The following is a 26,833-nucleotide window of genomic DNA, read 5'->3' on the forward strand; positions in this document are numbered from 1 at the left end:
TAGTATGTTATTTAGATGACATACTAATTTCAGCACCAAATAGGCAAAATCATAATAACATATTGAATGAAGTCCTCAAACGGCAAGAGAAGCACAGAGTACGAATGTCTGCTCGTAAGTGAGAGTTATTTCAAAATTCCATGGAGTACCTAGGGTACAGAGTAGACAAAGATGGTTTATATCCAACCAAGGGAAAGCTGGATGCAATCAGAAATGTACCCACTTCCAGGAATGTCACTGAACTTCAATCATTTTTGGGTCTTTTGAACTATTATGGGAAGTTCATACCAAATTTGGCTACAGTATTACATCCACTGAATGAACTGTTGAAAAAACAGGTCCATTGGAAGTGGTCAGAAGAATGCGATACAGCATTCAAGGAGTGTAAAAGCAAATTGTTAGAGCACCATGTTAGTTCACTATGACATATCTAAGGAGATCAAGCTAGCATGTGATGCCTCTCCAGAGAGAGTTGGGGCAGTGATTTCTCATGTACTATATAGTGGGGAGGAGAGACCAATTGTTTTTGCGTCACGCATTCTCAGTGCCAGTGAGCGTAATTATGCGCAAATCGAAAGGGAAGCTTTGGCATTAATTTTTGGGGTCAAGAAGTTCCATAAATACTTGTAAGTTTACCATCATTACGGACCATAAACCCTTGACAGCATTCCTCCATTCAAGGTCTCCAGTTCCAACATTAGCTGCAGCCCGAATGCAGAGATGGGCTTTGATTTTGTCAGCATATACAAATGATACTGAGTACAGACGATCAGCTGATTACAGTAATGCTGATGCTATGTCTAGATTGCCTTCCCCATCACAAGTTACACCCGATAGGGAAAAAGTGTTTTCTTTTTCATACATTGATGAACTGCCAGTCACAGCTGAAGAGATTGGTAGAGCAACCAAACGTGACCCAGTTATGCCAAAGGTGTATGATTATTTTGCAAATGGCTGGCCAAACCAGGTAACAGACAAAGAGATTCAACCATTCTTCATTCATAGGAATGAATTATCAGTCGATAAAGATTGTATCATGTGGGGTGCAAGAGTGGTTATACAAAATAAATTCAGGTCCAAGTTATTAGGAGACCTCCATGACCAGCACCTGGGAATGTGCTTGATCAAGAGTTTTGCACACAGTTATTTATGATGGCCAGGTCTTGGATAAAGATAAAGATAAAGATAGAGAGTACATCGTGAGGCAGTGTACGACATGTCAATCGGTAAGCAAGCAACCAGCATCAGTACCATTACAGCCATGGAAATGGCCTCCCAAGGTGTGGCAAAGGCTACATATTGATTTTGCTAAGACAACAATTGTTCATTGTGATTGATAGCCATTCGAAGTGGGTCGAGGTGTTTCCAATGTGGAAAACAACAACTAAAACATTAGACATTTTACAAAGATTATTTTCTTCATTTGGCCTCCCAGAAGAAATTGTTTCGGATAATGGACCACAATTTCATTCAGGAGAATTTGCACAATTCACGAGCAAAAATGGTGTGAAACATACCAAGGTTCCACCATAACACCCTGCTTCGAATGGTGCAGCAGAGCGCACTGTACAAATTGTAAAACATGCCCTCATCAAACAGATGTTGAATCCAAATCCAAAGAAACGACAGTTGTCCTTGGACCACAAATTGGATAATTTTCTAATTACGTATCGCAATACTCCTCATACAACTACTGGTAGAACACCAGCAGAGTTGTTTCTCAAACAACAGCCACGAACCCGATTCTTGTTGTTAAAACCAAACTTAGCACAGTCTGTAGAAGAGAAATAATTAAGATAGAAAGAGAATCATATGATAGAGGTAGAGTAAAAGAGAGAAGTGTGAAATTAAATCAGAAGGCGAGAGTGAAGAACCATCACCATAAATGGTTAAAATGGTTACCAGGAAGTGTGATGAAGATATGTGGTCCTCGCACATATTTGGTCAAGATGTTTGATCATGGACAGGTTAGGTTTGTTCATATTGATCATATTTTACCTACAGACGTGAAAGTAGTTGAAGGTGGGAATGATTCAATTATTTCTGACTCATCAGATAGTTTTGATACACCAGTAGCATATCCTACATCCAGCATCCAGTAAACAAATCCAAGAGAAAGTCAGAATTTAAGTCTGAGTTCAAGTCAGGCAGACAAAGTCTGAAGTTAGAGAGAGTTCAAATTGAAATCAAAGGCATCCCTTGGAGGAAAACTTTCCTTGGGATCAGCCTCAAATAAGTTTAAATTCAACACCATGCTTGGAAGGTTCTGTTCGAGAGTGAAGGTATCCTCTTTGAAACAGAAAACAAGTGGTTAAGCCTGATTTGTAAATATGGCAATATAAGTCCATATCGTTTGTTATGTATAACTATGCAAGTTATGTATGATGACTATTTTGTTATAATTACTTCTTCATTAAGGAGGGAGAAGTGTAATATATATAGCTCCACCTGTGGACTACTGTGGCACTGCAGCCAATACTGTGTAAAAATAGAGAGAGAACAGGTCACCTAACTAGAATTCCGGAGTGTTCTGCCATCTTAAGGCTTGTGTGTGTTTTGAGAGGTGTACTGAAGATATAACAATGACCAACATTTTAACTTCTTCAAACCCATGAATAGCCTCTGTTTATGAAAGCTCACTGTTCCAATTCTCAGAGCTGCCGTGAAACACCACTCCTCTATCAAGACAAGAGTGGGCTGGTGTCAACCAGTCTGGCACCTATAGCTAAATAGCTTTGAGGATCTGTTCTGTACTGCAGTGCTGGCAGCACAATGGCAGCAATGTAGCACTTCAGTTTTGCAGATAACACTCTTCTGCCGCCGCTGCCCCCCCCCACCCCCACCCCCTAAAATAATATAATGTTACATAGAAACATAGAAAATAGATGCAGGAGTAGGCCATTTGGTCCTTCGAGTCTGCACTACCATTCAATATGATCATGGCTGATCATGTACTTCAGTACCCCATTCCTGCTTTCTCTCCATGCCCCTTGATCCCTTTAGCCGCAAGGGCCACATCTAACTCCCTTTTGAATATATCTAACTAACTGGCCTCAACAACTTTCTGTGGTGGAGAATTGCACAGGTTCACAATTCTGAGTGAAGAAGTTTCTTCTCATCTCGGTCCGAAATGGCTTACCCCTCATCCTTAGACTGTGATCCCTGGTTCTGGACTTCCCCAACAGCGAGAACATTCTTCCAATCTAATCTGTCCAATCCCGTCAAAATGTTATATGTTTCTATGAGATCCCCTCTCATTCTTCTAAATTCCATTGAATACAAGCCTAGACGATCCAGTATTTCTTCATAAATCAGTCCTATCATCCCAGGAATCAGCCTGGTGAATCTTCGCTGCACTCCCTCAATAGCAAGAATGTCCTTCCTCAGATTAGGAGACCAAAACTGTACACAATATTCAAGGTGTGGCCTCACCAAGGCCCTGTATATCTAACATAAATCACTAAAAAATGTATGCACCCCTCAATATTGGAAAGAATTTCAAAAATCGTTCATGAAAGGGGAGGAAAAGGAATGTGCAAAGAGCATTTATGACGTTTTGAAGAGAAACTGCATGAATCTGTTATGATTTCTCAATGTCCTGCTGGTTTATAAATACTGAATAGTCAGTCAGCCAGCAGTAAGTGGAAGTTATGTAAATGTTGCAGTAAATGGGATGTTAATGAAAGTGGGTTAGTCATCAAATGTGACTAAAAAATGTCCAACGAACAACCCACCACTAGATGAAATCATTAAAGTTAAAAACTTGTGATAAGAACATAAGAAATAGGAGCAGGAGTAGGCCATATGGCCCCTCGAGCCTGCTCCGCCATTTAATATCATGGATGATAGAGCTCAACTCCACTTTACCGCCCGATCTCCATATCTCTTGATTCCCCATGACTCCAAAAATCTATCTATCTCAGCCTTGAAAATATTCAGCCTCAGGAGCCACAGCCCTCTGGGGCAGAGAATTCTGAAGATTCACAACCCTCTGAAGAAATTCCTCCCGATCGGACTTAAATGGCCTATCCCTCATCCAGAGTCTGTTCCCCCTAGTTCTAGACACTTGTGCCAGGGGAAACAACCTCTCAGCACCGACCCAGTCAATCCCCTTCAGAATCTTGTATGTTTCAATGAGATCATCTCTCATACTTCTAAACTTCAGATATTACAAGGCCCATTCTACACAATCTCTCATCATATGATAGCCCTCTCATCCCAGGAATCAATCTAGTCAACCTTTGTTGCACCACCTCTAAGGCAAGTATATCCATCCTTAGATAAAGAGACCAAAATTATGCACAGTACTCCAGATTCGGTCTCACCAAGGACTTGTACAATTGTAGCAAGACTTCCTTACTCTTATACTCCACCCCCTTGCAATAAAGGACAACATGCCAGTTGCCTTCCTTATTTCTTGCTGTACCTGCATGCTCGCTTTCTGTGTTTCACACACAAAGACACCCACATCTCTCTGAACACCAACATTTAAAAGTTTCACACCATTTAAAAAAGTTTTTCTATTCTTCCTACCAAAGTGAATAACCTAATTTCCCTACATTACACTCCATCTGCCACCTTACTGCCCACTCACTTAAGTCTATCTATATTCCTTTGCAGACACTTTGTGTTTTTCTCACTTACTATCCCACCAAGCTTTGTATCGTCAGCAAACTTGGATAAATTACAGTCGGTCCCTTCATCTAAGTCATTAATATAGACTGTAAATAGCTGAGGCCCCAGCACTGATCCTTGTGGCACCCCACTAGTTACAGCCTGCCAACCTGAAAAACACCAGTTTATTCCTACTCTGTTTTCTGTCCATTAATCAATCTTCTATCCATGCTAATACATTACCTCCAATCCCATGATTCATTGGGCCAAAAATTCCGGCCTCGCCGGGCCCGTACGAAGTGCGCATGGCCCCAGTGAGGCCTCGCAAAAGCCGGTTTTCGGGGCGCAATGGGCATGCGCCGAAATCCGGCCTTTTCAATCTGCCAAGATTTCTCGACAGATTCTCCGCATCCCCAGAAGGAGGACATCCCCGCAGGTGAAATTGGGCTATTTGCGAATGTCCTTCAAACTTTTACACTCGGTGAAAGCAGGCGCATAGCTTACTTTTACCAGTGTAAGAGTTTTAAAACATAAAAATTTAATTTAAACACTCATTTTTATATTAAAAACCTGTCCATTAAGGCAAGTTTATTTTTAACCCGATTAAAACACAAAAAAATTCCCCCAAAATATATTTGTCCAAAACATTTAATTTCAATTAATTTTAAATGGGTGAGGTTTTAAAAAAAAATTATGCCGTGTTTCGGTGTTTTAGGGGTTATTCTCATTGATAATAATGGGAACATGTACAAATGGAGTTCCCATTTTTATCAATGAGAATACTGCATAGTGATTGGTGGTCCAGGCCCATGTGACTCCAGCATGTATGTAGTACCTGAAAGACATCGCCCTGTGTGCTGCGCAGCAAATCTAGGCCTACGGCCAGGATCCTACACGTTCCTCCAGGACCATCAGGTACTTGCATAGATTTTTTTTGGGTCGGAGGCTCTTGTACGAAGGAAACCTCCGATCGCAATTTCCCCCCCCATTATCTTGTGCAATAACCTTTTATGTGGCACCTTATTGAATGCCTTTTGGAAATCCAAATATACATCCACTGGCTCCCCTTTGTCTACCCAGCTAGTTACATCTTCAAAAAACTCAAATAAATTTGTCAAACACTATTCCCTTTCATAAAACCATGTTGACTCTGCCAAATAATGTTCTGATTCTCTAAGTGCCCTGATACCACTTCCTTAACAATGGATTCCAACATTACTGGCCTGTAGTTCCTCGATTTCTCTCTCCCATCTCTCTTGAATAGCGGTGTTATATTTGCTACCTTCCAATCCACTGGGACTGCTCTAGAATCTAGGGTATTTTGAACGATCAAAACCGATACATCCACGCTCTGCAGCCACCTCTTTTAGAACCTTAGGATGTGGGCCGTCAGGTCCAAGGGATTTGTCGGCTTTTAGTCCCATTAGTTTCTCTAGTACTTTTTCTTTACTTATATTAATAACATTAAGTTCTTCACCCTCATTAGACCCTTGGCTCCCCACCATTTTAGGTATGGCTTTTGCATCTTCTACTGTGAAAACAGATGCAAAATATTTGTTTAACATTTCTACCATTTCCTTATTCCCATAATTTCTCCTGCATCAGCCTCTAAGGGACCAGTGTTTATTTTTGCTGCTCTCTTCCTTTTTACATACTTGTAGAAGCTCTAACAATCTGTTTATATATTTCTTGCTAGTTTTCTCTGTCTATTTTTTCCCCTTTCATCAATGTTTTGGTCATCGTTTGCTGGTTTCTGAAACTCTCCCAATCCTCAGGCTTAGTACTATTCTTTGCAACATTATAAGCTTCTTCTTTCAATCTAATTCTATCCTTAACTTCTTTAGTTAGCCACAGGTGGATCACTTTCCTGTGTAGTTTTTGTTTCTCAATGGAATGTATTTTTGTTAAGAATTATTAAATATTTCTTTAAATGCTAACCACTGCTTATCTACTGCCATACCTTGTAATCTATTTTTCCAATCTACCTTCGCCAACTCGCCCTTCATACCTATGTAATTGGCTTTATGTAAGTTTAAGACTAGTTTCGGACTTAGGCAAGTCACTCTCAAACGTAAAGTGAAATTCTATCGTATTATGATCACTCTGCACCAGAGCATCTTTTACTATGAGATTGCTAATTAACCTTGTCTCATTACACAATACAAGATCTAAAAAGCCTGTTGCCTGGTCAGTTCCATGACATATTGTTCGAGAAAACTGTCCCGAATGCATTCCAAGAACTCGTCCTCCAGACTACGTTTGCGAATTTGATTTGTTCAGTCTATATAAAATCCCCCACGATTATTGCATACCTTTGTTACAAGCTCCGACTATTTCTTGATTAATATTCTGTCCAACAGTATAGCTACTGTTCGGGGGCCAATATAATACTCCCACCAGTGTTTTTTGCCCCTTGTTATGCCTTATCTCCACCCATACTGATTCTACTGCCTGATCTTCTGAGCCAAGATCCTTTCTCTCTACTGTACTTATGTCATCCTTTATTATCAGGACTACCCCCCCCCCGCCCCCCCCCCCCACTCCTTTACCATTCTGCCTGTCTTTTCAAAACATCAAGTACCCTGGAACATTCAGTTCCCAACTTTGGTCAGCTTGCAACCACATCTCTGAAATGGCTTAGATCAAAACCCTTTATCTCGATTTGTGCCACTAGATCATCTATCTTGTTATGAATGCTTTGTGCATTCAGATAAAAAGCCTTTAATTTAATTTATTTACCATTATTCCCTGCTTTGACCTTATTCTCTGCTGCACTGCAGAGAATTAAACTCTGTCCCTTCCTGTCACACTTATTTTTTTACCCAAATCGCTCCACTGTTCTATTGCATTGACCTCTCTCTTTAGATATCAAAATTTCGCCTCACCTGACCGCCTCCCCCTCTTTTTTATTGAAAGCCCTATGTACAGCCCTAGCTATTTGATTTGCCAGGATGCTTGTTTCAGCCTGGTTAAAGTGGAACAACTCCCTCTTTCCCCAGTACTGGGGCCAGTGCCCCATGAATTGAAACCCCTTCCTTCCACACCACTCAGAGACAACTCTGGAAACAGGAGCAGTAGCAAACGGATTGAGATTTTTCTTATGGTAGCAGTGGGGAACACCAATTTTGCATCTGGCAGCAGTAATAAAAAATACTGCAGTTTAACCATTAGGAGAGGTAGGTGGCGAGGTAGAGGGGTTTGGTGAAGGGGGAATTTCAGAGCAAGAGATAGACAGCAGCAGGCATGGTTGCCAACTGTGGGCTAAGGTGGTAAGAAGGGGGGGGGGGGTTGCACAAGAGGCCAGTCAGAAGAACAGATAATTGAGGGGAGATGGGGAGGGGTGGCTTTTATAGTACTGAGGAAGGCTAGAGGAGGGCAGGGGCGAGGACATGGAACAATTTAAATACAGAGACAAGAACTTCAAAGTTGATGCGTTGGTGGATTGGTCACCAAGGTCAGGGGTGAAAGGTGAGTGGGACCTGGTGTGAGATAGGATGCACAACAGAACTTTGGATGAGCTGATGTTTGTGGAGGATGGCAGACTGGCCAGGAGCATTAAAATAATTGAATCTGGAGATGAATAAAGCATAGATGAGGGTTTCCACGGCAGATGGGCTGCGGTAGAGGTGGAGGCAGGTGATATTATGGAGGTATAAAGCCAGCAATCATTGTGATGAAGAGGATTTGTGGTCAGAACACAGCTCAGGGTTGAACAGAATTCTGTTTCACTCCGAGAGGGTGGCAGGAAGGGGGATGGAGTCACTGCCAAGATTATGATGTTTGTTATCATGGGCAAAAACAATGGTTTGGGGCTTCCCAATGCTGAGCTGCAGAAAATCAGGTCTTGCCCAAGACTAAAGGCTGGACAGCAGTCTGACAACACACAGGCAGTGGAGGAGTCACAGGAAGTGGTGGCAATGTCGAGCTGTGTGTCACATCAGGGTACATATGGAGGCTGTCCCCAAGTCTGTACATGTCAGCACCAAGAAACAGCATGTAGATTAGGAAGAGGAGGGACCCAAAGATGGATCCTTGGGGGCTCACATGGTGACAGCATGGGGTTGGGAAGAGAGCTATTGCTAGAAATGCTCTGGCTACGATTGGATAGGCAAAATGGATTCAAGCGAGAGCAGTGCCAGAAAGCTGGACAACAGAGGAGAGATGTTGGAGGAAGATGGTGGATCGATTGCGCCGAAGGCTGCAGTTGAAGTTAAGTAACGTATTCATCGAAAATCAAAATTATCGTCTGCTGCTCTCTTCTGTTGTCTAACATAATTTTTGCAGTGCGACAGCTGCAGGAAAAATGCAGGGAGCAGCGCCAGCCCTCATAGATGGCCTTTTTCGATCTTACAAAGGCCTTTGTTACTGTCAACCGTGAGGGTCTATGGAGCGTCCTCCTCCATTTTGGATGCCCCCAAAAGTTTGTCAACATCCTTCGCTTGCTTCACGATGACATGCAGGCCGTGATCCTTACCAACGGATCCATTACAGACCCAATCCACGTCCGGACCAGGGTCAAATGAATTAACCGTGCAAATAGATGTTAACAGATATGACGTGACTGGGATTACAGAGACGTGGCTCCAGGATGATCAGGGCTGGGAACTCAACATCCATGGGTATTCAACATTTAGGAAGGATAGAATAAAACGGAAAGGAGGTGGGGTAGCATTGCTGGTTAGAGAGGAGATTAATGCAATAGTTAGGAAGGACATTAGCTTGGATAATGTGGAATCGATAAGGGTAGAGCTGCAGAACACCAAAGGGCAAAAAACGTTAGTGGGAGTTGTGTACAGACCTCCAAACAGTAGTAGTGATGTTGGGGAGGGGATCAAACAGGAAATTAGGAATGCATGCAATAAAGGTGCAGCAGTTATCATGGGTGACTTTAATATGCATATAGATTGGGCTAACCAAACTGGAAGCAATACCGTGGAGGAGGATTTCCTGGAGTGCATAAGGGATGGTTTTCTAGACCAATATGTCGAGGAACCAACTCGGGGGGACGCCATCTTAGACTGGGTGTTGTGGAATGAGAGAGGATTAATTAGCAATCTCGTTGTGCAAGGCCCCTTGGGGAAGAGTGACCATAATATGGTGGAATTCAACATTAGGATGGAGAATGAAACAGTTAATTCAGAGACCATGGTCCAGAACTTAAAGAAGGGTAACTTTGAAGGTATGAGGCGTAAATTGGCTAGGATAGATTGGCGAATGATACTTCAGGGGTTGACTGTGGATGGGCAATGGTAGACATTTAGAGACCGCATGGATGAACTACAACAATTGTACATCCCTGTCTGGCGTAAAAATAAAAAAGGGAAGGTGGCTCAACCGTGGCTATCAAGGGAAATCAGGGATAGTATTAAAGCCAAGGGAGTGGCATACAAATTGGCCAGAAATAGCAGTGAACCTGGGGACTGGGAGAAATTTAGAACTCAGCAGAGGAGGACAAAGGGTTTGATTAGGGCAGGGAAAATAGAGTATGAGTGGAAGCTTGCAGGGAACATTAAGACGGACTGCAAAAGTTTCTATCGATATGTAAAGAGAAAAAGGTTAGTAAAGACAAACGTAGGTCCCCTGCAGTCAGAATCAGCGGAAGTCATAACGGGAAACAAAGAAATGGCAGACCAATTGAACAAGTACTTTGGTTCGGTATTCACGAAGGAGGGCACAAACAACCTTCCGGATATAAAAGGGGTCAGAGGGTCTAGTAAGAAGGAGGAACTGAGAGAAATCCTTATTAGTCGGGAAATTGTGTTGGGGAAATTGATGGGATTGAAGGCCGATAAATCCCCAGGGCCTGATGGACTGCATCCCAGAGTACTTAAGGAGGTGGCCTTGGAAATAGCGGATGCATTGACAGTCATTTTCCAACATTCCATAGACTTTGGATCAGTTCCTATTGAGTGGAGGGTAGCCAATGTAACCCCACTTTTTAAAAAAAGGAGGGAGAGAGAAAACAGGGAATTATAGACCGGTCAGCCTGACATCAGTAGTGGGTAAAATGACAGAATCAATTATTAAGGATGTCATAGCAGCGCATTTGGAAAGAGGTGACATGATAGGTCCAAGTCAGCATGGTTTTGTGAAAGGGAAATCATGCTTGACAAATCTTCTGGAATTTTTTGAGGATGTTTCCAGTAGAATGGACAAGGGAGAACCAGTTGATGTGGTATATTTGGACTTTCAGAAGGCTTTCGACAAGGTCCCACACAAGAGATTAATGTGCAAAGTTAAAGCACATGGGATTGGGGGTAGTGTGCTAACATGGATTGAGAACTGGTTGTCAGACAGGAAGCAAAGAGTAGGAGTAAATGGGTACTTTTCAGAATGGCAGGCAGTAACTAGTGGGGTACCGCAAGGTTCTGTGCTGGGGCCCCAGCTGTTTACATTGTACATTAATGATTTAGACGAGGGGATTAAATGTAGTATCTCCAAATTTGCAGATGACACTAAGTTGGGTGGCAGTGTGAGCTTCGAGGAGGATGCTATGAGGCTGCAGAGTGACTTGGATAGGTTAGGTGAGTGGGCAAATGCATGGCAGATGAAGTATAATGTGGATAAATGTGAGGTTATCCACTTTGGTGGTAAAAACAGAGACAGACTATTATCTGAATGGTGACAGATTAGGAAAAAGGGAGGTGCAACGAGACCTGGGTGTCATGGTACATCAGTCACTGAAGGTAGGCATGCAGGTACAGTAGGCGGTTAAGAAAGCAAATGGCATGTTGGCTTTCATAGCGAGGGGATTTGAGTACAGGGGCAGGGAGGTGTTTCTACAGTTGTACAGGGCCTTGGTGAGGCCACACCTGGAGTATTGTGTACAGTTTTGGTCTCCTAACTTGAGGAAGGACATTCTTGCTATTGAGGGAGTGCAGCGAAGGTTCACCAGACTGATTCCCGGGATGGCTGGACTGACAAATCAAGAAAGACTGGATCAACTGGGCTTGTATTCACTGGAGTTCAGAAGAATGAGAGGGGATCTCAGAAATGTTTAAAATTCTGACAGGTTTAGACAGGTTAGATGCAGGAAGAATGTTCCCAATGTTGGGGAAGTCCAGAACCAGGGGTCACAGTCTAAGGATAAGGGGTAAGCCATTTCGGACCGAGAGGAGGAGAAACTTCTTCACCCAGAGAGTGGTGAACCTGTGGAATTCTCTACCACAGAAAGTTGTTGAGGCCAATTCACTAAATATATTGAAAAAGGAGTTAGATGTAGTCCTTACTACTAGGGGGATCAAGGAGTATGGCGAGAAAGCAGGAATGGGGTACTGAAGTTGCATGTTCAGCCATGAACTCATTGAATGGCGGTGCAGGCTCGAAGGGCCGAATGGCCTACTCCTAGAACCTATTTTCTATGTTTCAAACAGGGCTGCGTTATCACTCCAACCCTTTTCGCAATCGTCCTCGCTGCCATGCTCCACCTCACAATCAACAAGCTCCCCGCTGGAGTGGAACTAAACTACATAACCAGTGGGAAGCTGTTTAAACTACGCCGCCTCCAGGCCAGGTCCAAGATCACCCCAACCTCTGTCGTTGAGCTGCAGTATGTGGACGACGCCTGCGTCTGCGCACATTCAGAGGCTGAACTCCAGGATATAGTCAATGTATTCACTGAGGCTTATGAAAGCATGGGCCTTACGCTTAACATCCGTAAGACAAAGGTCCTCCACCAGCCTGTCACCACCGCACAGCACTGCCCCGCCCCCCCAGTCATCAAGATTCACGGCGCAGCTCTCGACAACATGGACCATTTCCCATATATCGGGAGCCTCTTATCAACAAAGACAGACGTTAATGCGGAGATTCAACATCGTCTCCAGTGTGCCAGCGCAGCCTTCGGCCGCCTGAGGAAAAGTGTGTTTGAAGACCAGGCCCTCAAATCTACCGCCAAGCTCATGGTCTACAGGGCTGTAGTAATACCCGCCCTCCTGTATGGATCTGAGGCATCGCCAATGTACAGAAGGCACCTCAAGTCGCTGGAGATATATCACTATCGATGTCTCCGCAAGATCCTGCAAATCCCCTGGGAGGACAGGCGCACCAACATCAGAGTCCTCGACCATCCACAGTATTGAAGCACTGACCACACTCGATCAGCTTCGCTGGGCAGGCCACATAGTAGACGTCAGATAAGAGACTCCCTAAGCAAATGCTTTATGCGGAGCTCCTTCGTGATAAACGAGCCAAAGGAGGACAGCAGAAATGTTATAAGGACACCCTCAAAGCCCCCCAGGTAAAGTGCGACATCACCACTGACACCTGGGAGACCCTGGCTGAAGACCGCCCGAGGAGGAAAAAGTGCATCCGGGAGGGCTTTGAGCTCTTCGAGTCTCAACGCAAAGAGCGTGAAGAGGTCAAGCGCAGGCAGCGGAAGGAGCGTGCGGCAAACCAGCCCCACCGATCCCTTCCCTCGACGAATGTCTGTCCCACCTGTAACAGGGTCTGTGGCTCTCGTATCGGACTGTTCAGCCATCAAAGAACTCACTTAAGGAGTGGAAGCAAGTCTTCTCGATTCCGAGGGACTGCCTATGATGATGATGATGATGATCTAAAATCAAAATTATCGTCTGCCGCTCTGTCCTGTTGTCTGTAAACATGAATGTAAAACATATTTAAATTCTGCTGCAGAAAAGAAAGACACAATTCTCCAGCAATTTTCTACAGCCTTCCTGGGGCAAATAGTGCTTCATGTCACACAAAGCACAACAAATATACCTAAAGGCATGTATCAGAAATATTAATTCTTGTAATACTCAAAACTCAGCGAAGCAGAGGGAACTTGATCCTAATGCCAAGCATTTTCATGGTCACTCAAAAGTAGGGGAAACTACATGTCCGTTTAGATAAGAGACGTAGATTATTTGGTGTATTGTTTGCAGCATGGCCATTGCTACAGTGCCACCATTACTGCAGCATTAAAAATTGTCACATCGCCAATCAATAACCCAGAATATGGAAAAGAATCCCAGATCGCCCTTCTTAAATGAGTTACTATTACTAAAATACATGATCCATTTCGATTACATAAGCACCATCATGCTCATCTTTCATCCCAATTACAATCTATCATTTCCTCAATCTAGAAGTTGTTTTCAATCAACATATTCACTTATTAGAGTGGGTTATATTCTAGCTACCACCTCTTCTTGTATTGAATTCTTGATTGGACAAGCCCTCTGAATTTAACATGCACTATGATTGCATGTATCAAAAACAGGATGCCAATCACAATCTTTTAAAAGGTTATACTCCATCACGGAAATGAGTACCAAAGTGCATTCAAAATACAGGGCTGGCATGTAAAACCAGAGTACCTCAGGACACAGAAAGAATCTCATTATAGCAACCTGGTCACAAGTTTCTGCAGAAAATGACAGATAAATTGATTTTATTTGTTTCTCCACACTTTGTGTCCCCCATTCTTTCATAATTACATGCTTTAATCGTTCCTTTTGCCAATTACAGGCTCTCAGTTTTTATACATTTCTCCTATTGCTCACTAGCTGTTTTCTTCTTTCTGTTTCTTTCTCTATTGAAGCTGTGCACTGGAGGACAATGCTATACTCTGAAGAAGCAAATGAAAGAATAAGTATAATAGGATTCAATTCTTCGACAATTACTTACATTCAGCGGCTCAATTCCCTGCAATAATGCTTGTAAAAGATTTTCAAAATCACAGTATAGCAAGTATATAGACATGCAAATGTTATTATTTTAAACAGAAAGATTCTAATTTTCATCAAATAAGTACATTTGTCTTGGTTCAGTTTAGTTAATTCATAAATTAGCATTTTATTCAAACTCTGAGTATTTCGTGACAGCAGAAATCTAGATCCTTCATCAGGGAATGTAGCACATAATATAGAATCATAGAAGTTTGCAGCACGGAAGGAGGCCATTTCGGCCCATCGTGTCCATGCCAGCCAAGAGGCTATCCAGCCTAATCCCACTTACCAGCTCTCGATCCATAATCCTGCAGGTTACAGCACTTCAAGCACACATCCAAGTACTTTTTAAATATGGTGAGGGTTTCAGCCTCTACCACCCTTTCAGGCAGTGAGTTCCAGACCCCCACAACCCTGAGAGAAGAAATTTCCCCTCAAATCCCCTCTAAACCTTCCATCAATTACTTTAAATTTATGCCACCTGGTTGTTGACCCTTATGCTAAGGGAAATAGGCCCTTTCTATCCATTATATCTAGGCCCCTCATAATTTTATACACCTTAATGAGATCCCCCCTCAGCCTCCTCTGTTCCAAGGAAAACAAACCCAGCCTATTCAATCTGTCCTCAGCTTAGATTCTCCTCTTCCAGCAACATTCTCGTAAATCTCCTCTGTACCCTCTCCAGTGCAATCAAGTCCTTCCTGTAATGCAGTGACCAGAACTGCACGCAATATTCCAGCTGTGGCCTAACCAGTGTTTTATACAGTTCAAGCATAACCTCCCTGCTCTTGTATTCTATGCCTCGGCTAATAAAGGCAAGTATTCCGTATGCCTTCTTAACCACCTTATCGCCCTGGCTTGTTACCTTCAGGGATCTGTGGACATGCACGCCAAGGTCCCTCTGTTCCTCTACACTTCTCAGTATCCTACTATTTAATGTGTATTCCCTTTCCTTGTTAGCCCTCCACAAATGCATTACCTCACACTTCTCCGGATTAAATTCCATTTGCCACTGTTCTGCCCACCTGACCAGTTCATTGATTTGTAAAGTATTTTTTAAATTTTGGATGCTGGGAATGATCTTTCTGCTGGGGCTGTAAGTGAAAGCTCATCAAGGGTGAGGGATATTAGTACTCAACAGTCGAGCACTTGCCACTTTTGCCCAGTGTTGGGGAGTAAAGGCCCACCGACTCCCCACCCCGGCCGAGAGGCAAATGAGCACATCACGTAGAATGCAGACTAACCCAGGGCGCTTTTGATTCATCCGCAGCTAGGGTTCAATCGGGTAGGTTGTTATTCTGAGTAGCTTGTAGTGCAGAATTTTAGCTATTTGGAACTCGACTCAAATCATTTCGTACCCATGCAGCCATAGAAGAGAAACCCCAATCCCATCATTTGGGCTGGATTCAAACCCAGGTCCCAAAGAATGTTCAGTGGTCTAAGTCACACCCATATTTTAAACTGACCTAGTGTTGAAGAGATCACTCATAAGTTTGGATAAAACTCAATGAAATCTTTTAACTGGGATCACAAATCAGCATTTACAGGTGTACATTGCAACAGATTGCTAATCACCAATACAAAAATACATCAATGAAAGATAAGTTTCTGATGTTACAATATTTGGAAGTATAGTGAACAGTAAGGAAGATAGTGATAGACTTCAAGAAGACACAGACAGGCTGGTGGAATGGTCGGCATGTGGCAGATGAAATGTAATGCAGAAAAGTGCGAAGTGATACGTTCTGGTAGGAAGAATGAGGAGAGGCAATATAAACTGAAGGGTACAATTCTAAAGGGGGTGCATGAACAGAGAGACCTGGGGTTATATGTGCACAAATCGTTGAAAATGGTAGGGCAGGTTGAGAAAGAGGTTAAAAAAGCATACGGGATCCTGGGCTTCATAAATAGAGGCAGATGAACCACCTTTATAAAACAGTGGTTCGGCCTCAACTGGAGTGTTGTGTCCAATTCTGGGCACAGCACTTTAGGAAGGATGTGAAGGCCTTAGAGAGAGTATAGAAAAGATTTACGAGAATGATTCCAGGGATGAGGGACTTCAGTTACGTGGATAGTATAGAGAAGCTGGGGTTGTTCTCCTTAGCGCAGAGAAGGTTGAGAGGAGATTTGATAGAGGTGTTCCAAATTATGAGGGGTCTAGACATAGTAGATGGAGAAACTGCTCCCAATGGCGGAAGGGTTGAGAATCAGAGAACACGATTTAAGGGGATTGGCAAAAGAACCAAAGGCGACATGAGAAAAAACTTTTTAAAGCAGCAATTGGTTAGGATCTGGAATGCACTGCCTGAAAGGGGGTGGAGGCAGACTCAATTGTGGCTTTCAAAAGGCAATTGGATAAGTAACTGAAGGAAAACATTTTGCAGGGCTATGGAGAAAGGGCAGGGGAGTGGGGACTAGCTGGAGGGCTGCTGCAAAGGCCTGGCACAGGATTGATGGGCTGGCCTCCTTCTGTGCTGTAACCATTCTATGATACTTCTTGCAGACACGCACACACAGGACAATTCAACACATGCACATTTTCAAATGGAAGATCATGTCTAATAAGGGATGGACACGAGTTAGAAAGACTTATTTTCTCATTAACGGTGACAATTTATTGGTCGCAGTCAGAAGAGACTAAAATAATTCCCCACTGCAAGACACCTATCTTATATGGCAGGTTAGAATCCAGAACATAGTAAATAAACAAGCACAAAATCCAGAATCTGGCAAAACATTATTTATGCCACAGTTGTACTATGTGGATACCTAATAAATATTTGAATGTTCAGTGGAACTGCCTCAGTTAAAGTGCTGTGTAACTTAACAATAAAGATTCTGGTGTATTCGAAAGCTTCCTGTACCATCTCTCGTCACCACCTTGGTACCAGCACAACAACAAAAAATGCAAGTTTTAAAAAACAATTAAAAAATATCTGCAGATACTTTGCTCACGATCAGGGAGGGAGTTAAGAGAAAAGAATAAAATAAAAAAAGTAAGCAGAAAACAGAACCATAAACACGCTGAATCTGGGCATCAGTTCACTGGTTCTTGCACAAGCCCAAAGATGAGATTTAACCATGAGGCCAGCCTTGTTGACTCCAGCACCAGAAATAAGTTTTGAAACTGGGGCCTGCAAACCATAGGTAGCCCATAGTTATCAGTTTACTGTCTATTTGGGCCATGTATGTTGCATGTCATGATCTTATTGAATGGCGGAGCAGGCTCGAGGGGCTAGATGGCCTACTCCTGTTCCTAATTCTTATGTTCTTATGTCTCCAGTAAAGTGTCTTAAGAATTCTGTATTCAAATTGGCATTTTTTAAAATTTCTATTGTTGTATAGTAATAAAAGTGTTTCTTGCAATGATCAGCACTGTTGACATTGCCTTTCATAAGGTAGGAAGGGTCCCTCAAGAAAATGTCAATATTTGTTGTGATGTCCTTCAGCCCAATCAATGGAACCTAATCTCATATATAAATGTATGAGCGTCACCCAAAAGGGGAGGAGACACACACAAGAGGACTCTGATACTTTTAAATGTCATCACTTGGGCAACCTCGTAACCCAAGGAAGACCTCACTGGCATTAGATTTTGATCTGTTAGAAGGAAAGGCCAACAGTGATCTAGTTGATGCCATAAGACAAGAAACTTAGACAAAAATGAGACAATAATGTGCATCTATGTAGAATCACCAACAGCTAGTCAGTATTCCAGTTCAAAAATTAAGTTTGCTTTAAATTAGTATGCCATCACCAATATTGCTGATGTCTTCTCTCATTGGGCCTTGGCTATGAGATGAATTGCTGGGAAAGTATACAGATACCTCCCTTTCCAAGACAGTTTAATTCTTAGAATCATGCAGCACAGATGGTGGCCATTCAGCCCATCAAGCCTGAGCCAAAGAGCTATCCAATTTTCCCACTTCCCTACTCTTTTGCCACAACCATGCAAATTTATTCTTTTCAAGTTTATATCCAATTTCCCTTTGAATTTCCTTAAATAGCTGCTCAACTAACTTGACAATAAAAACTTTAATCTCTTGTACAGTTATAAATTCTATTGTTTGGTAATGCCATTTGTTGTATATTGTTTGATATTGGTTCCTTCTTGGTTATTGAAGAAACTAATATCTCCTTGATCCACTTGTACTTATCTCGTTGGCCTGTTGAGGTGCAAGATTGACTACGATTATAGACTAGCGGGCCCACACCAGTTGTCTCCCCCTAGCTGAAGGAAGCTCCTTTAGAGCAAGAGACTGCTATGGAGATACAGACAAAGAGAAGCCAGGACCCATTCAAATATATTTTTTTTTCTGCAAGTGCAGCAACAGAGCAGTATTGCCAAAGCTGAGGAAATAAAAACTGATGCAACACAAAATCAGGGTTTATGTGCACTGAGGACGAGGAGAAAAGAACGGGCCTGCACAGTTGCTGAGTTGCTGTAATATACCAAAGCCGTCGCCTAATAGCTTCTTATTGTTTGAATCATTTTTTAATTTTTATTATTCGTTAATCGAATGTGCCAGTCACTGGCAAGGCCCATCCCTATTTGCCCTGGAGAAGGTGGTGGTGAGCTGCCTTCTTGAACCGCTGTAATCAGTGTTGTGAAGGTACTCCCACAGTGCTGTTAGGGAGGGAGTTCCAGGATTTTGATCCAGCAACCATGAAGGAACGGCGATATATTTCCAAGTCAGGATGGTGTGTGACTTGGAGGGGAAGTTGGAGGTATTTGTGTTGCCACGCGCCTGCTGCTGCCCTTGTCCTTTTGGACGGTAGTGGCCGCGGATTTTGGAGGTGCTGTCGAAGAAGCCTTGGCGAGTTGCTGCAGTGCATCTTGTAGCTGGTACACGCTGCGCCGGTGGTGGAGGGAGTGAATTTTAAAGGTGGTGGATAGGATGTCGATCAAGCGGGCTGCTTTGTCCTGAATAGTGTTGAGCTTCTTGAGTGTTGTTTTGTAGAGCTGCACTCATCCAGGCAAGTGGAGAGTATTCCATCACACTTGTGTCTTGTAGATGATGGAAAGGCTTTGGGGAGTCAAAAGGTGAGTCACTCGCTGCAGAGTACGCAGCCTCTGACTTGCTCTTGTAACCACAATATTTATATGGTTGGTCCAGTTAAGTTTCTGGTCAATGGTGACCCCCAGGATGCTGATGGTGGGGGATTGCCTATTGGTTTGTACATGAAAAATGAACCGAGCTTCTGAAAAAACATTAACATCTAGCAACCTTAAATGTGAATTAGTTAAAAAGCAATTTGTACTAAGTTTCAATAATCTTATTTGACAATACATAAAAGTAGCTAAAGCAAGTCTTTGCTAAAGTAACAATTTAAGAATAGATGTTTTCCAGATTAAGGGAATCAAGGGGTATGGGGATAGAGCAGGAAAGTGGAGTTGAGGTAGAAGATCAGCCATGATCTTACTGAATGGCGGAGCAGGCTCGAGGGGCTGTGTGGCCTACCCCTGCTTCTTATGTACTTATCAGCCCATGCTAAATATTAAGAATTGTGCAGGAGACCACTGGCCAGACATATGTTGCTGAAAAGCAACCACAAACTAATCGTTGGAATTGAACAAGGTACTGTCACAATCAAACATTAAAACCGGTTTTCTTTATTCTGCAACTGGGATTAAATGAGGCTTGCAATATAATCAGTGTGGTTGGCTGGTTAAACATACGTCAATTCCCAGTAAATCAAAAGTTGTGAATTTAATTCAGCCAATCAAAAAGTATACTTGTCTCTCCTGTCACAACTGCTTTCCTGCCTAGTGCTATAAACGTTACTGTTTGCACTATTATTGGCCTTCTCTTTGTCTGGAGCAGTCTCTTGTCATTAAGAAGCTTCCTCAGGAGAGAGCTGGGGTAACAAGCTATTACTATCTGGTTTATAAAAACAGCAAAATGAGCCTGTATGGCCAGATGGGTGGCATGAATTGGGTTATGTGCGTTTGAGAATCCTGCCACTCTGAAAAAGTGAAGAGCCTTCTCCTGCTCCTCATCCTTAGGGAAAGTTATGAACTTGTCGGCCTAGCAAACAATGCCTCATTCACCCGCTCTATGCAGTGGTGCACTGCATGCTAGCTGACCTGGTATATGCCACCCAAGACACCGTGAAAGGAAACAGTGGCTTAGAAGTTCATGGAAGTTTTCCTTTCACCACTACAGGCAGGGCACTGCCTGTCCTACAGGAGAAATCCAGATGGAGAAGGTGGCAAAGTTCCACCAACCCTGTTGAAACATAAATAGTGAAAACACAACTGCCCTGACACATTGAGGAAGGTTTATACATATGGCTCTCTGGACAGATACACGTCTGCTGATCCTTCCTCTCAGGCAGATGCAGCTACCTCTTCTGTTCACCCTTTCTACTTTCCACCCCTGACTGAAGCAAGCAGCATTCCCAGTGGAATTCCCATGCTTAATGCAGGGCATTGTTGCCTATTTCTGGAATACCAGCTTTAATAATAGGCTTCCCCTCTCAGCTGTGCCCGTGCAGCATTCGGTAAGGCACCGCGCAGTCCGCTCACAAGTTGTTCGCATTTAAGATACTGCGCAGCAAATTTAAAAGTACCATGCACAAATTATTTTTTTTTGTAAAGAGAAAACATTGATGATAGGAAAGGAAATCAAATTGAAACTGTAAAGAGGCAACAAATGAAATGCTCACTCAATCAAAACATTGAGAAAACAAAATGCAATGCAAAAGAATAAGTCTAAACACAAGTTTTACTAAATCACTTCAAAGGCTCATACGGGACACAGTTTTAAGAGTACTTCCAGTGGCTGTGTGGCCACAGGTGCGATTTCATTTCTTGACATTCAACGGCATTACCATCGCAGAATCCCCCACCACCCTGGGGGTCCCCATTGACCAGAAACTTAACTGGACCAGCCACATAAATACTGTGGCTACAAGAGCAGGCTGGGTATTCTGAGGTAAATGTCTCACCTCATGAAACCTCTACCACCATCTACAAGGCACAAGTCAGGAGTATGGTGAAATACTCTCCACTTGCCTGGATGAGTGCAGATCCAACAACATTCACAAAACTTAACACAATTCAGGACAAAGCAGCCCACTTTATTGGCACAACATCCGTCACCATTAACATTCATTCACTCCACCACCAGCGCATCGTGGCTACAGTGAGTACTATCGACAAGGTGCACTTCAGCAACTCATAATGGCTTCTTCGACAGCAGCTCCCAAACCTGTGACCTCTATCACCTAGAAGGGCAAGAGCAGCAGGCGCATGGAAACACCATCACCTGCAAGTTACCCTCAAGGTCACACACCATCCTGACTTGGAAATATATCGTCGTTCCTTCATTGTTGCTGGGTCAAAATCCTGGAACTCCCCCACCCTTCCTCCCAACAGCACTGTGGGAGTACCTTCACCACACAGACTGTAGCGGTTCAAGGCGGCGGCTCACCACCACTTTCTCAAGAGCAATTAGGGATGGGTAATAAATGTGGGCCTTGCCAGCAATGCCCAAATCCCAGGAATGAAAAATAAAATTCTGCTATGCTTGTGTTTCTTGGTTAGTTTACAATAAAATGCTCATAAATGTTGAATAATTAGAAGTTTAAAAAAAACACACAAATTATTTAATTGAATCAATTCAAGACTTAGCTTACCCAATTATCTGCCCAGTTTGGTAAAGCGCCCCCTTGTGCATGTGCGTGTGAAAATGATCGAATTTCAAAATATCAAGCATGAATGGTGGAGAAAATTGAGCTAAAATCGAGTCGAACAAAGCAAGTTTAAAAGATTTTTTAGGTGCAGGATGTTCTGCAAGCTTATAAGGATAGATAGATATAAAAACAAAATGCTAGCTTTTTGAAATGAAAAGCTGGGAATGAACAGATTGGTCAGCATCTCAGAGGCCAATGTTTCAGGTGGGAGGCATTTTATGTTCTTAATTCAAAAATGTAAGACCATTCTTCAAAATTGTGTTGTCGATATCCGATTGATTAGTAGAGGTCAAGAACAATCACATTTAAATCTAGCAGTGTTAACTTTGGAAGATACTAGAGGCTGGTCCAACAGGATTAGCATTTTCTAGTTATTCCAGTGACCAATGGTCATTTGTGACCTTTTAAAATTTAAAGCAACGTTTTCATAATTGTTTTAATCCCTGATCTTCCAGTTACAGTATTTATTGTGCTATTTGTACAAGTTCCTGTTTATTGAGTAAGGCAAGGGTTAAAATTGCACATCATTCCATTCAATATTCACCTGCTACATTACCTTAATTTGTCCACTGTGGTCTGTTAGACTGTTCCCCAATTAAGCTCAAGTAACCTTTTTATACTAAAGTGTTACTGAGTACAACTGAAAAATACCCATATCATCATTACGAATGCAAGAGTATCTTTCCTCTTGACTTGCAATTACCACAGTTATTGTAATAATGTAGTTACATCATGAGTTTTTGTTTTTATGTTGCAATTACTATGGTTTTGTGATACCCCAAAAGAAATACCTTGGTCTCTTTGGTCTAGTTATTTTTAAGATTACTACTTTTTGATAATTGTCAAACTACATCAAGTGTACAATTAAAGTTGAGTCAACGAGAAAAACTAATATTCAAGAAATGTACAGCTTCAATAAAGCCATGAACAGAAATCCCAAAAGGCAGCCAGTCTACTGTCTCAACACTCAATTTCAGGCTCTCTTCCTGCTTTTAAATTAAGTTATCATGATGGCCAATTTGCTTTAATAAAAACGTTATCTTAAATCCAACACTTTGGCTTTTTATTTGGCTTGTGTTTGTATAGGTGCTTTAATTGAAGTGGAAGTGGTCAACTGATGTCGAAAGGATAGTCTAAAAAGGCACAATGGAGTGGGAATATTGATGAACATTGTTTGGCCAAAGTGAATCCGTACGGAGGGGTTTTCAGGACAGAAGAACAAGTAATATATACAACAAATACTAAATTTACTTTTTGCGTTCTAAATACATTATGCATCAATAAATAATTTATTAAACACTTTGCAAATAAATTAAATTCACAACTTAAGACTTAGGACTTAAGAGTTAAATTATGACGACAAGTTTCATAAACTTGGCTTGTATTCCCTTGAGTTTACAAGGTTGAGGGGTGATCTAATTGAAGACTTTAAAGTGATAGAGATTCTGCAGGGTACAGATAAACTATTTCCTCTGGTGGAGGAATCCAGAACAAAAGAGCATAATCTTAAAATTAGAGCAAGAACATTTAGGACTGAAATCAGGGAGCAATTTTTCCACACAGTGTAGTGGAAATCCAGAAGTCACCCCCCCAAAAAAAACATTGTGAATCCTGGCTCAATTGAAATTTTCAATAGATAGATTGTTAGGTAAAAGTATCAAGGGATATGGAGCAATGGCAGGTACATGTTGAGGTACTGATCAGGCATGAATGGTGCAACAGGCAGAGGGGCTGAATGGTTCACTCCTGGTCGTATCTTTCTATGATGGTACCATAATAGTGGACAGAAGCAACTTCCCCCCCCCATGAAATACATAAATTATGTGCTTATTAAATATTGAAGTAAAGCCACTTAACCAGAATTATTGTAGACAATACATCCCTGTGTCAAAACCAATTGGGATAAATCCCATTCAAAATGTTAACCTGCCTTTCGCATTCAAATGCTGATTAGTTTGCTGTGTACTTCCAGCATTTCCATTCTTTATTTCAGATTATTAGGTAATAGACATGTCCTAGTGTTACTCTGGCACACACATACTGAAGCTCCTATATCAATGAATGAAAATATCAGGACATATTAAATTATGGGGAGAAAAAAGCTGCAGAAGTAGATTGGGGAAGTTGCATCAACACTGAACAAATTTCCCATGTCAGACCAAGGCACACATGAAACCACCAGGCCAAGCTCATGTTCAACCAATTTCTTTCACAAATAAATACTATTGTTAAGTACTGCGTCTGCACATTTTCTTACTATAAATAATATCATCATTAAACCATGGACATTGAACCCATTAGGAATTTTATTTTTATGCTTACCTTTATCCTGTTCAGACAGAACCTTTTCATGTGCATAATCCCAGTCAAATATGTAGCGATAATAGCAGAGCTGGGTGTACAGGGCCTTATCCGGATACTGGAGGGGGAAGGGGGAGGGGATGGGGGGGGTGAAGAAGAGAGAAAATGATATATTAATATATGACTGCTGTAATTTCAAATTCAAAGTTCACCTTTAAAAAAAACTTTTACAATACTAAGACATTACTTCTAACTAAATGGCACGAAATTTCCAATTCCAATTTACTTTCCTATGCTTCCATTAGCCCTGCCATCATACTTTAAAAAAAAACTAATATTTAACCACACAACTAGGTTTAGATCGGGCTCTGCGACTAAAAGGAATGTGTTCTCAGCAAACTGCTCTTTTCACATCATCTGACAAATATGATAATCTGTACTATTTGTCAAAAATGTGATTACTTATTCATCTAAAAACCCAAGGATAGTGATTCAGTTATTTGTTTAGTTTTAGATTCAGCAGTAATTGACGGTACACATCTCCCTGACTGCACACATGCAGCTGGTTGAATAGAACAGTGAAATTGCCTCCTTTATAATAGTTTGTTTTGATAATGCATTGTGTGTCGAGATGATGAGAAACAGTTGCTGTCAATTTGATTAGCCATTATATTTTTTTGTTAATTGCCATTATTGGGTCCATTCTGTTTAGTGTCACCATAGAAGCCATACAATGTTAGCATAAATAACAAATTTGAGTAAATTAGGAAGATATATTTTTGCCAATTCATTTTAATTGCCCCTCAGTCCTTCCGTTGGTTAACGCAGCTGTTGACCCATAATAAGCGCTAGGTCAATATAACTGCTTGTCAATTCAGAAATGCAAAGTGCTTTGTAGCTGGTAATGGATATACAATACTCTTGCCAGCCAGCTGTAGCAGCCATTGACAATCTATATTGACAGCTATGGCAGAAATGGTAGCTACTTGCAGTGGCCCCTAATAAGAAAAAAAATTAGCCAACACCTAAACAATCTCCTATAATGTAAAATAATGCCTAGGTTAAGCAGCATTTAAAAAAAATAATTTTTTAATTTGTTTTGCTTGTAGGGTTAGCGATGCTGAGAATTCAACACATGCATTTCCCCGTCAAGAAAGCCATTTTCCATTTATACACATTGCATGCCTTTCTACACCTGGACAGTGCCAAATCTTTTACCCATTAAATCTGTGGTCACTATCTAAAACGAAACCCATAGACTTGACCATGCAGGCTCGAAAGGCCGAATGGCCTACTCCTGCACCTATTTTCTATGTTTCTATAACTACTTATCATAGATTTTGTTACATCTTTCTGTGCTCCAATTTCCATGAAGCATTTCCAGCTCAAAAACCCCCATCAAATGCTTGCACATTAAATGATGAAAACAGCTATTTCTGTACAACTATCCCACCAAGTGTTAGCAAAGTAATTAAAAAAAAAACACAGCTAACAGGTCAGGTCAATTACAAACATTTATGCAATAGTATAAACAATTTTCACATTTCCTTTTTGTCCCCCAATGACAAGCGCTTTACTCAAAAAAAAGGTCTGTTTATATTTTCCTTGGCCAATTAATTAACCTGTCTGAGTCTATATATCATATCATTTTGTCAGTCCGGACAATCACAAATGGGTTTCTATGATTCATTTTTGTCCGTTTAGCTGTGTTTTTTTAAAAAAAAAGAAAAATTGGAGGACCGATCTTTCACCCTGAAGGGGAACTAAATTCAATCAAATAAAGCAAACCACTTTGAGGAAAACATACCAGCAGAAATAAACGGTGTCAATTATCTTTTGGTTGCTTAGAGATGACTTAACGAGTTCCTGAGAACGGGCCATTAGCTAACATTTGCTTTTGCTATTAAAGCTGGATACCATTTTCACCTCTCTCCATCTCCTGCAGTTTAGCACCTGTCTTTGTTTGGGAGTGACATCTATGTCTCTTTTCACCAGGAATTCAGCACATTTTTAGGCCTGAGTGAGTAAGGAGCAAACCAGCTGTGAAATTGTTTCTTAAGAGACTCTCCTCTTCATAACATTTGCGCAAGACCTTAATAAAGGAAATGACCTGTTGCCCTCCCCTGGCCAGTCAATTGCAGATATGAAATATATTTCAGTTACACCATTTTTTTTTTGGCTATTGAAACAATTGCCGATCTAGTTCTAAAAGGTAGTATGATTACATCGAAATTACTTTCAAGACCTGTGTATTTACAATAGATAGTCATTTTCACCATGTCCTCAAATCCCATTTTGAGTGACTAGCCTGAATAAAGCTAACACTTTTTGCAGCTGCAGTTAAAAAAAATCCAATCAGTTCTCATGAAGCTAAAAATGTTCTTATTTTAGTTACTGTTAATGGGCTCAAATAAAGAAGGGAGGCTATCTGCATCTCAGGGTTGCATGATGAGTCAATATCTGCAGAAAATATGTAAATCTTTACAAGGCAAACACAGTTGGAAACAAAGACATTTAGCTGATGCAGTATTTGATGTCTCCACTTTTTT

At 41.6% G+C, this 26,833-nt stretch overlaps 1 protein-coding gene across 1 annotated transcript in view; it reads right to left on the bottom strand.

The window, feature by feature from the left end:
* The window catches only part of pola1 (polymerase (DNA directed), alpha 1), a 355,602-nt gene that overhangs the window by 72,010 nt on the left and 256,759 nt on the right, over positions 1-26,833 (bottom strand). Inside the window, exon 36 of the mRNA XM_070893369.1 lies at positions 24,306-24,402. Within this exon, the coding sequence (XP_070749470.1) occupies positions 24,306-24,402 (97 nt within the window). The remainder of the gene's footprint in view (positions 1-24,305; positions 24,403-26,833) is intronic.

The sequence above is a fragment of the Pristiophorus japonicus genome, chromosome 11 (assembly GCF_044704955.1).
Source record: "Pristiophorus japonicus isolate sPriJap1 chromosome 11, sPriJap1.hap1, whole genome shotgun sequence".
Classification (NCBI taxonomy): Eukaryota; Metazoa; Chordata; class Chondrichthyes; family Pristiophoridae; genus Pristiophorus; species Pristiophorus japonicus.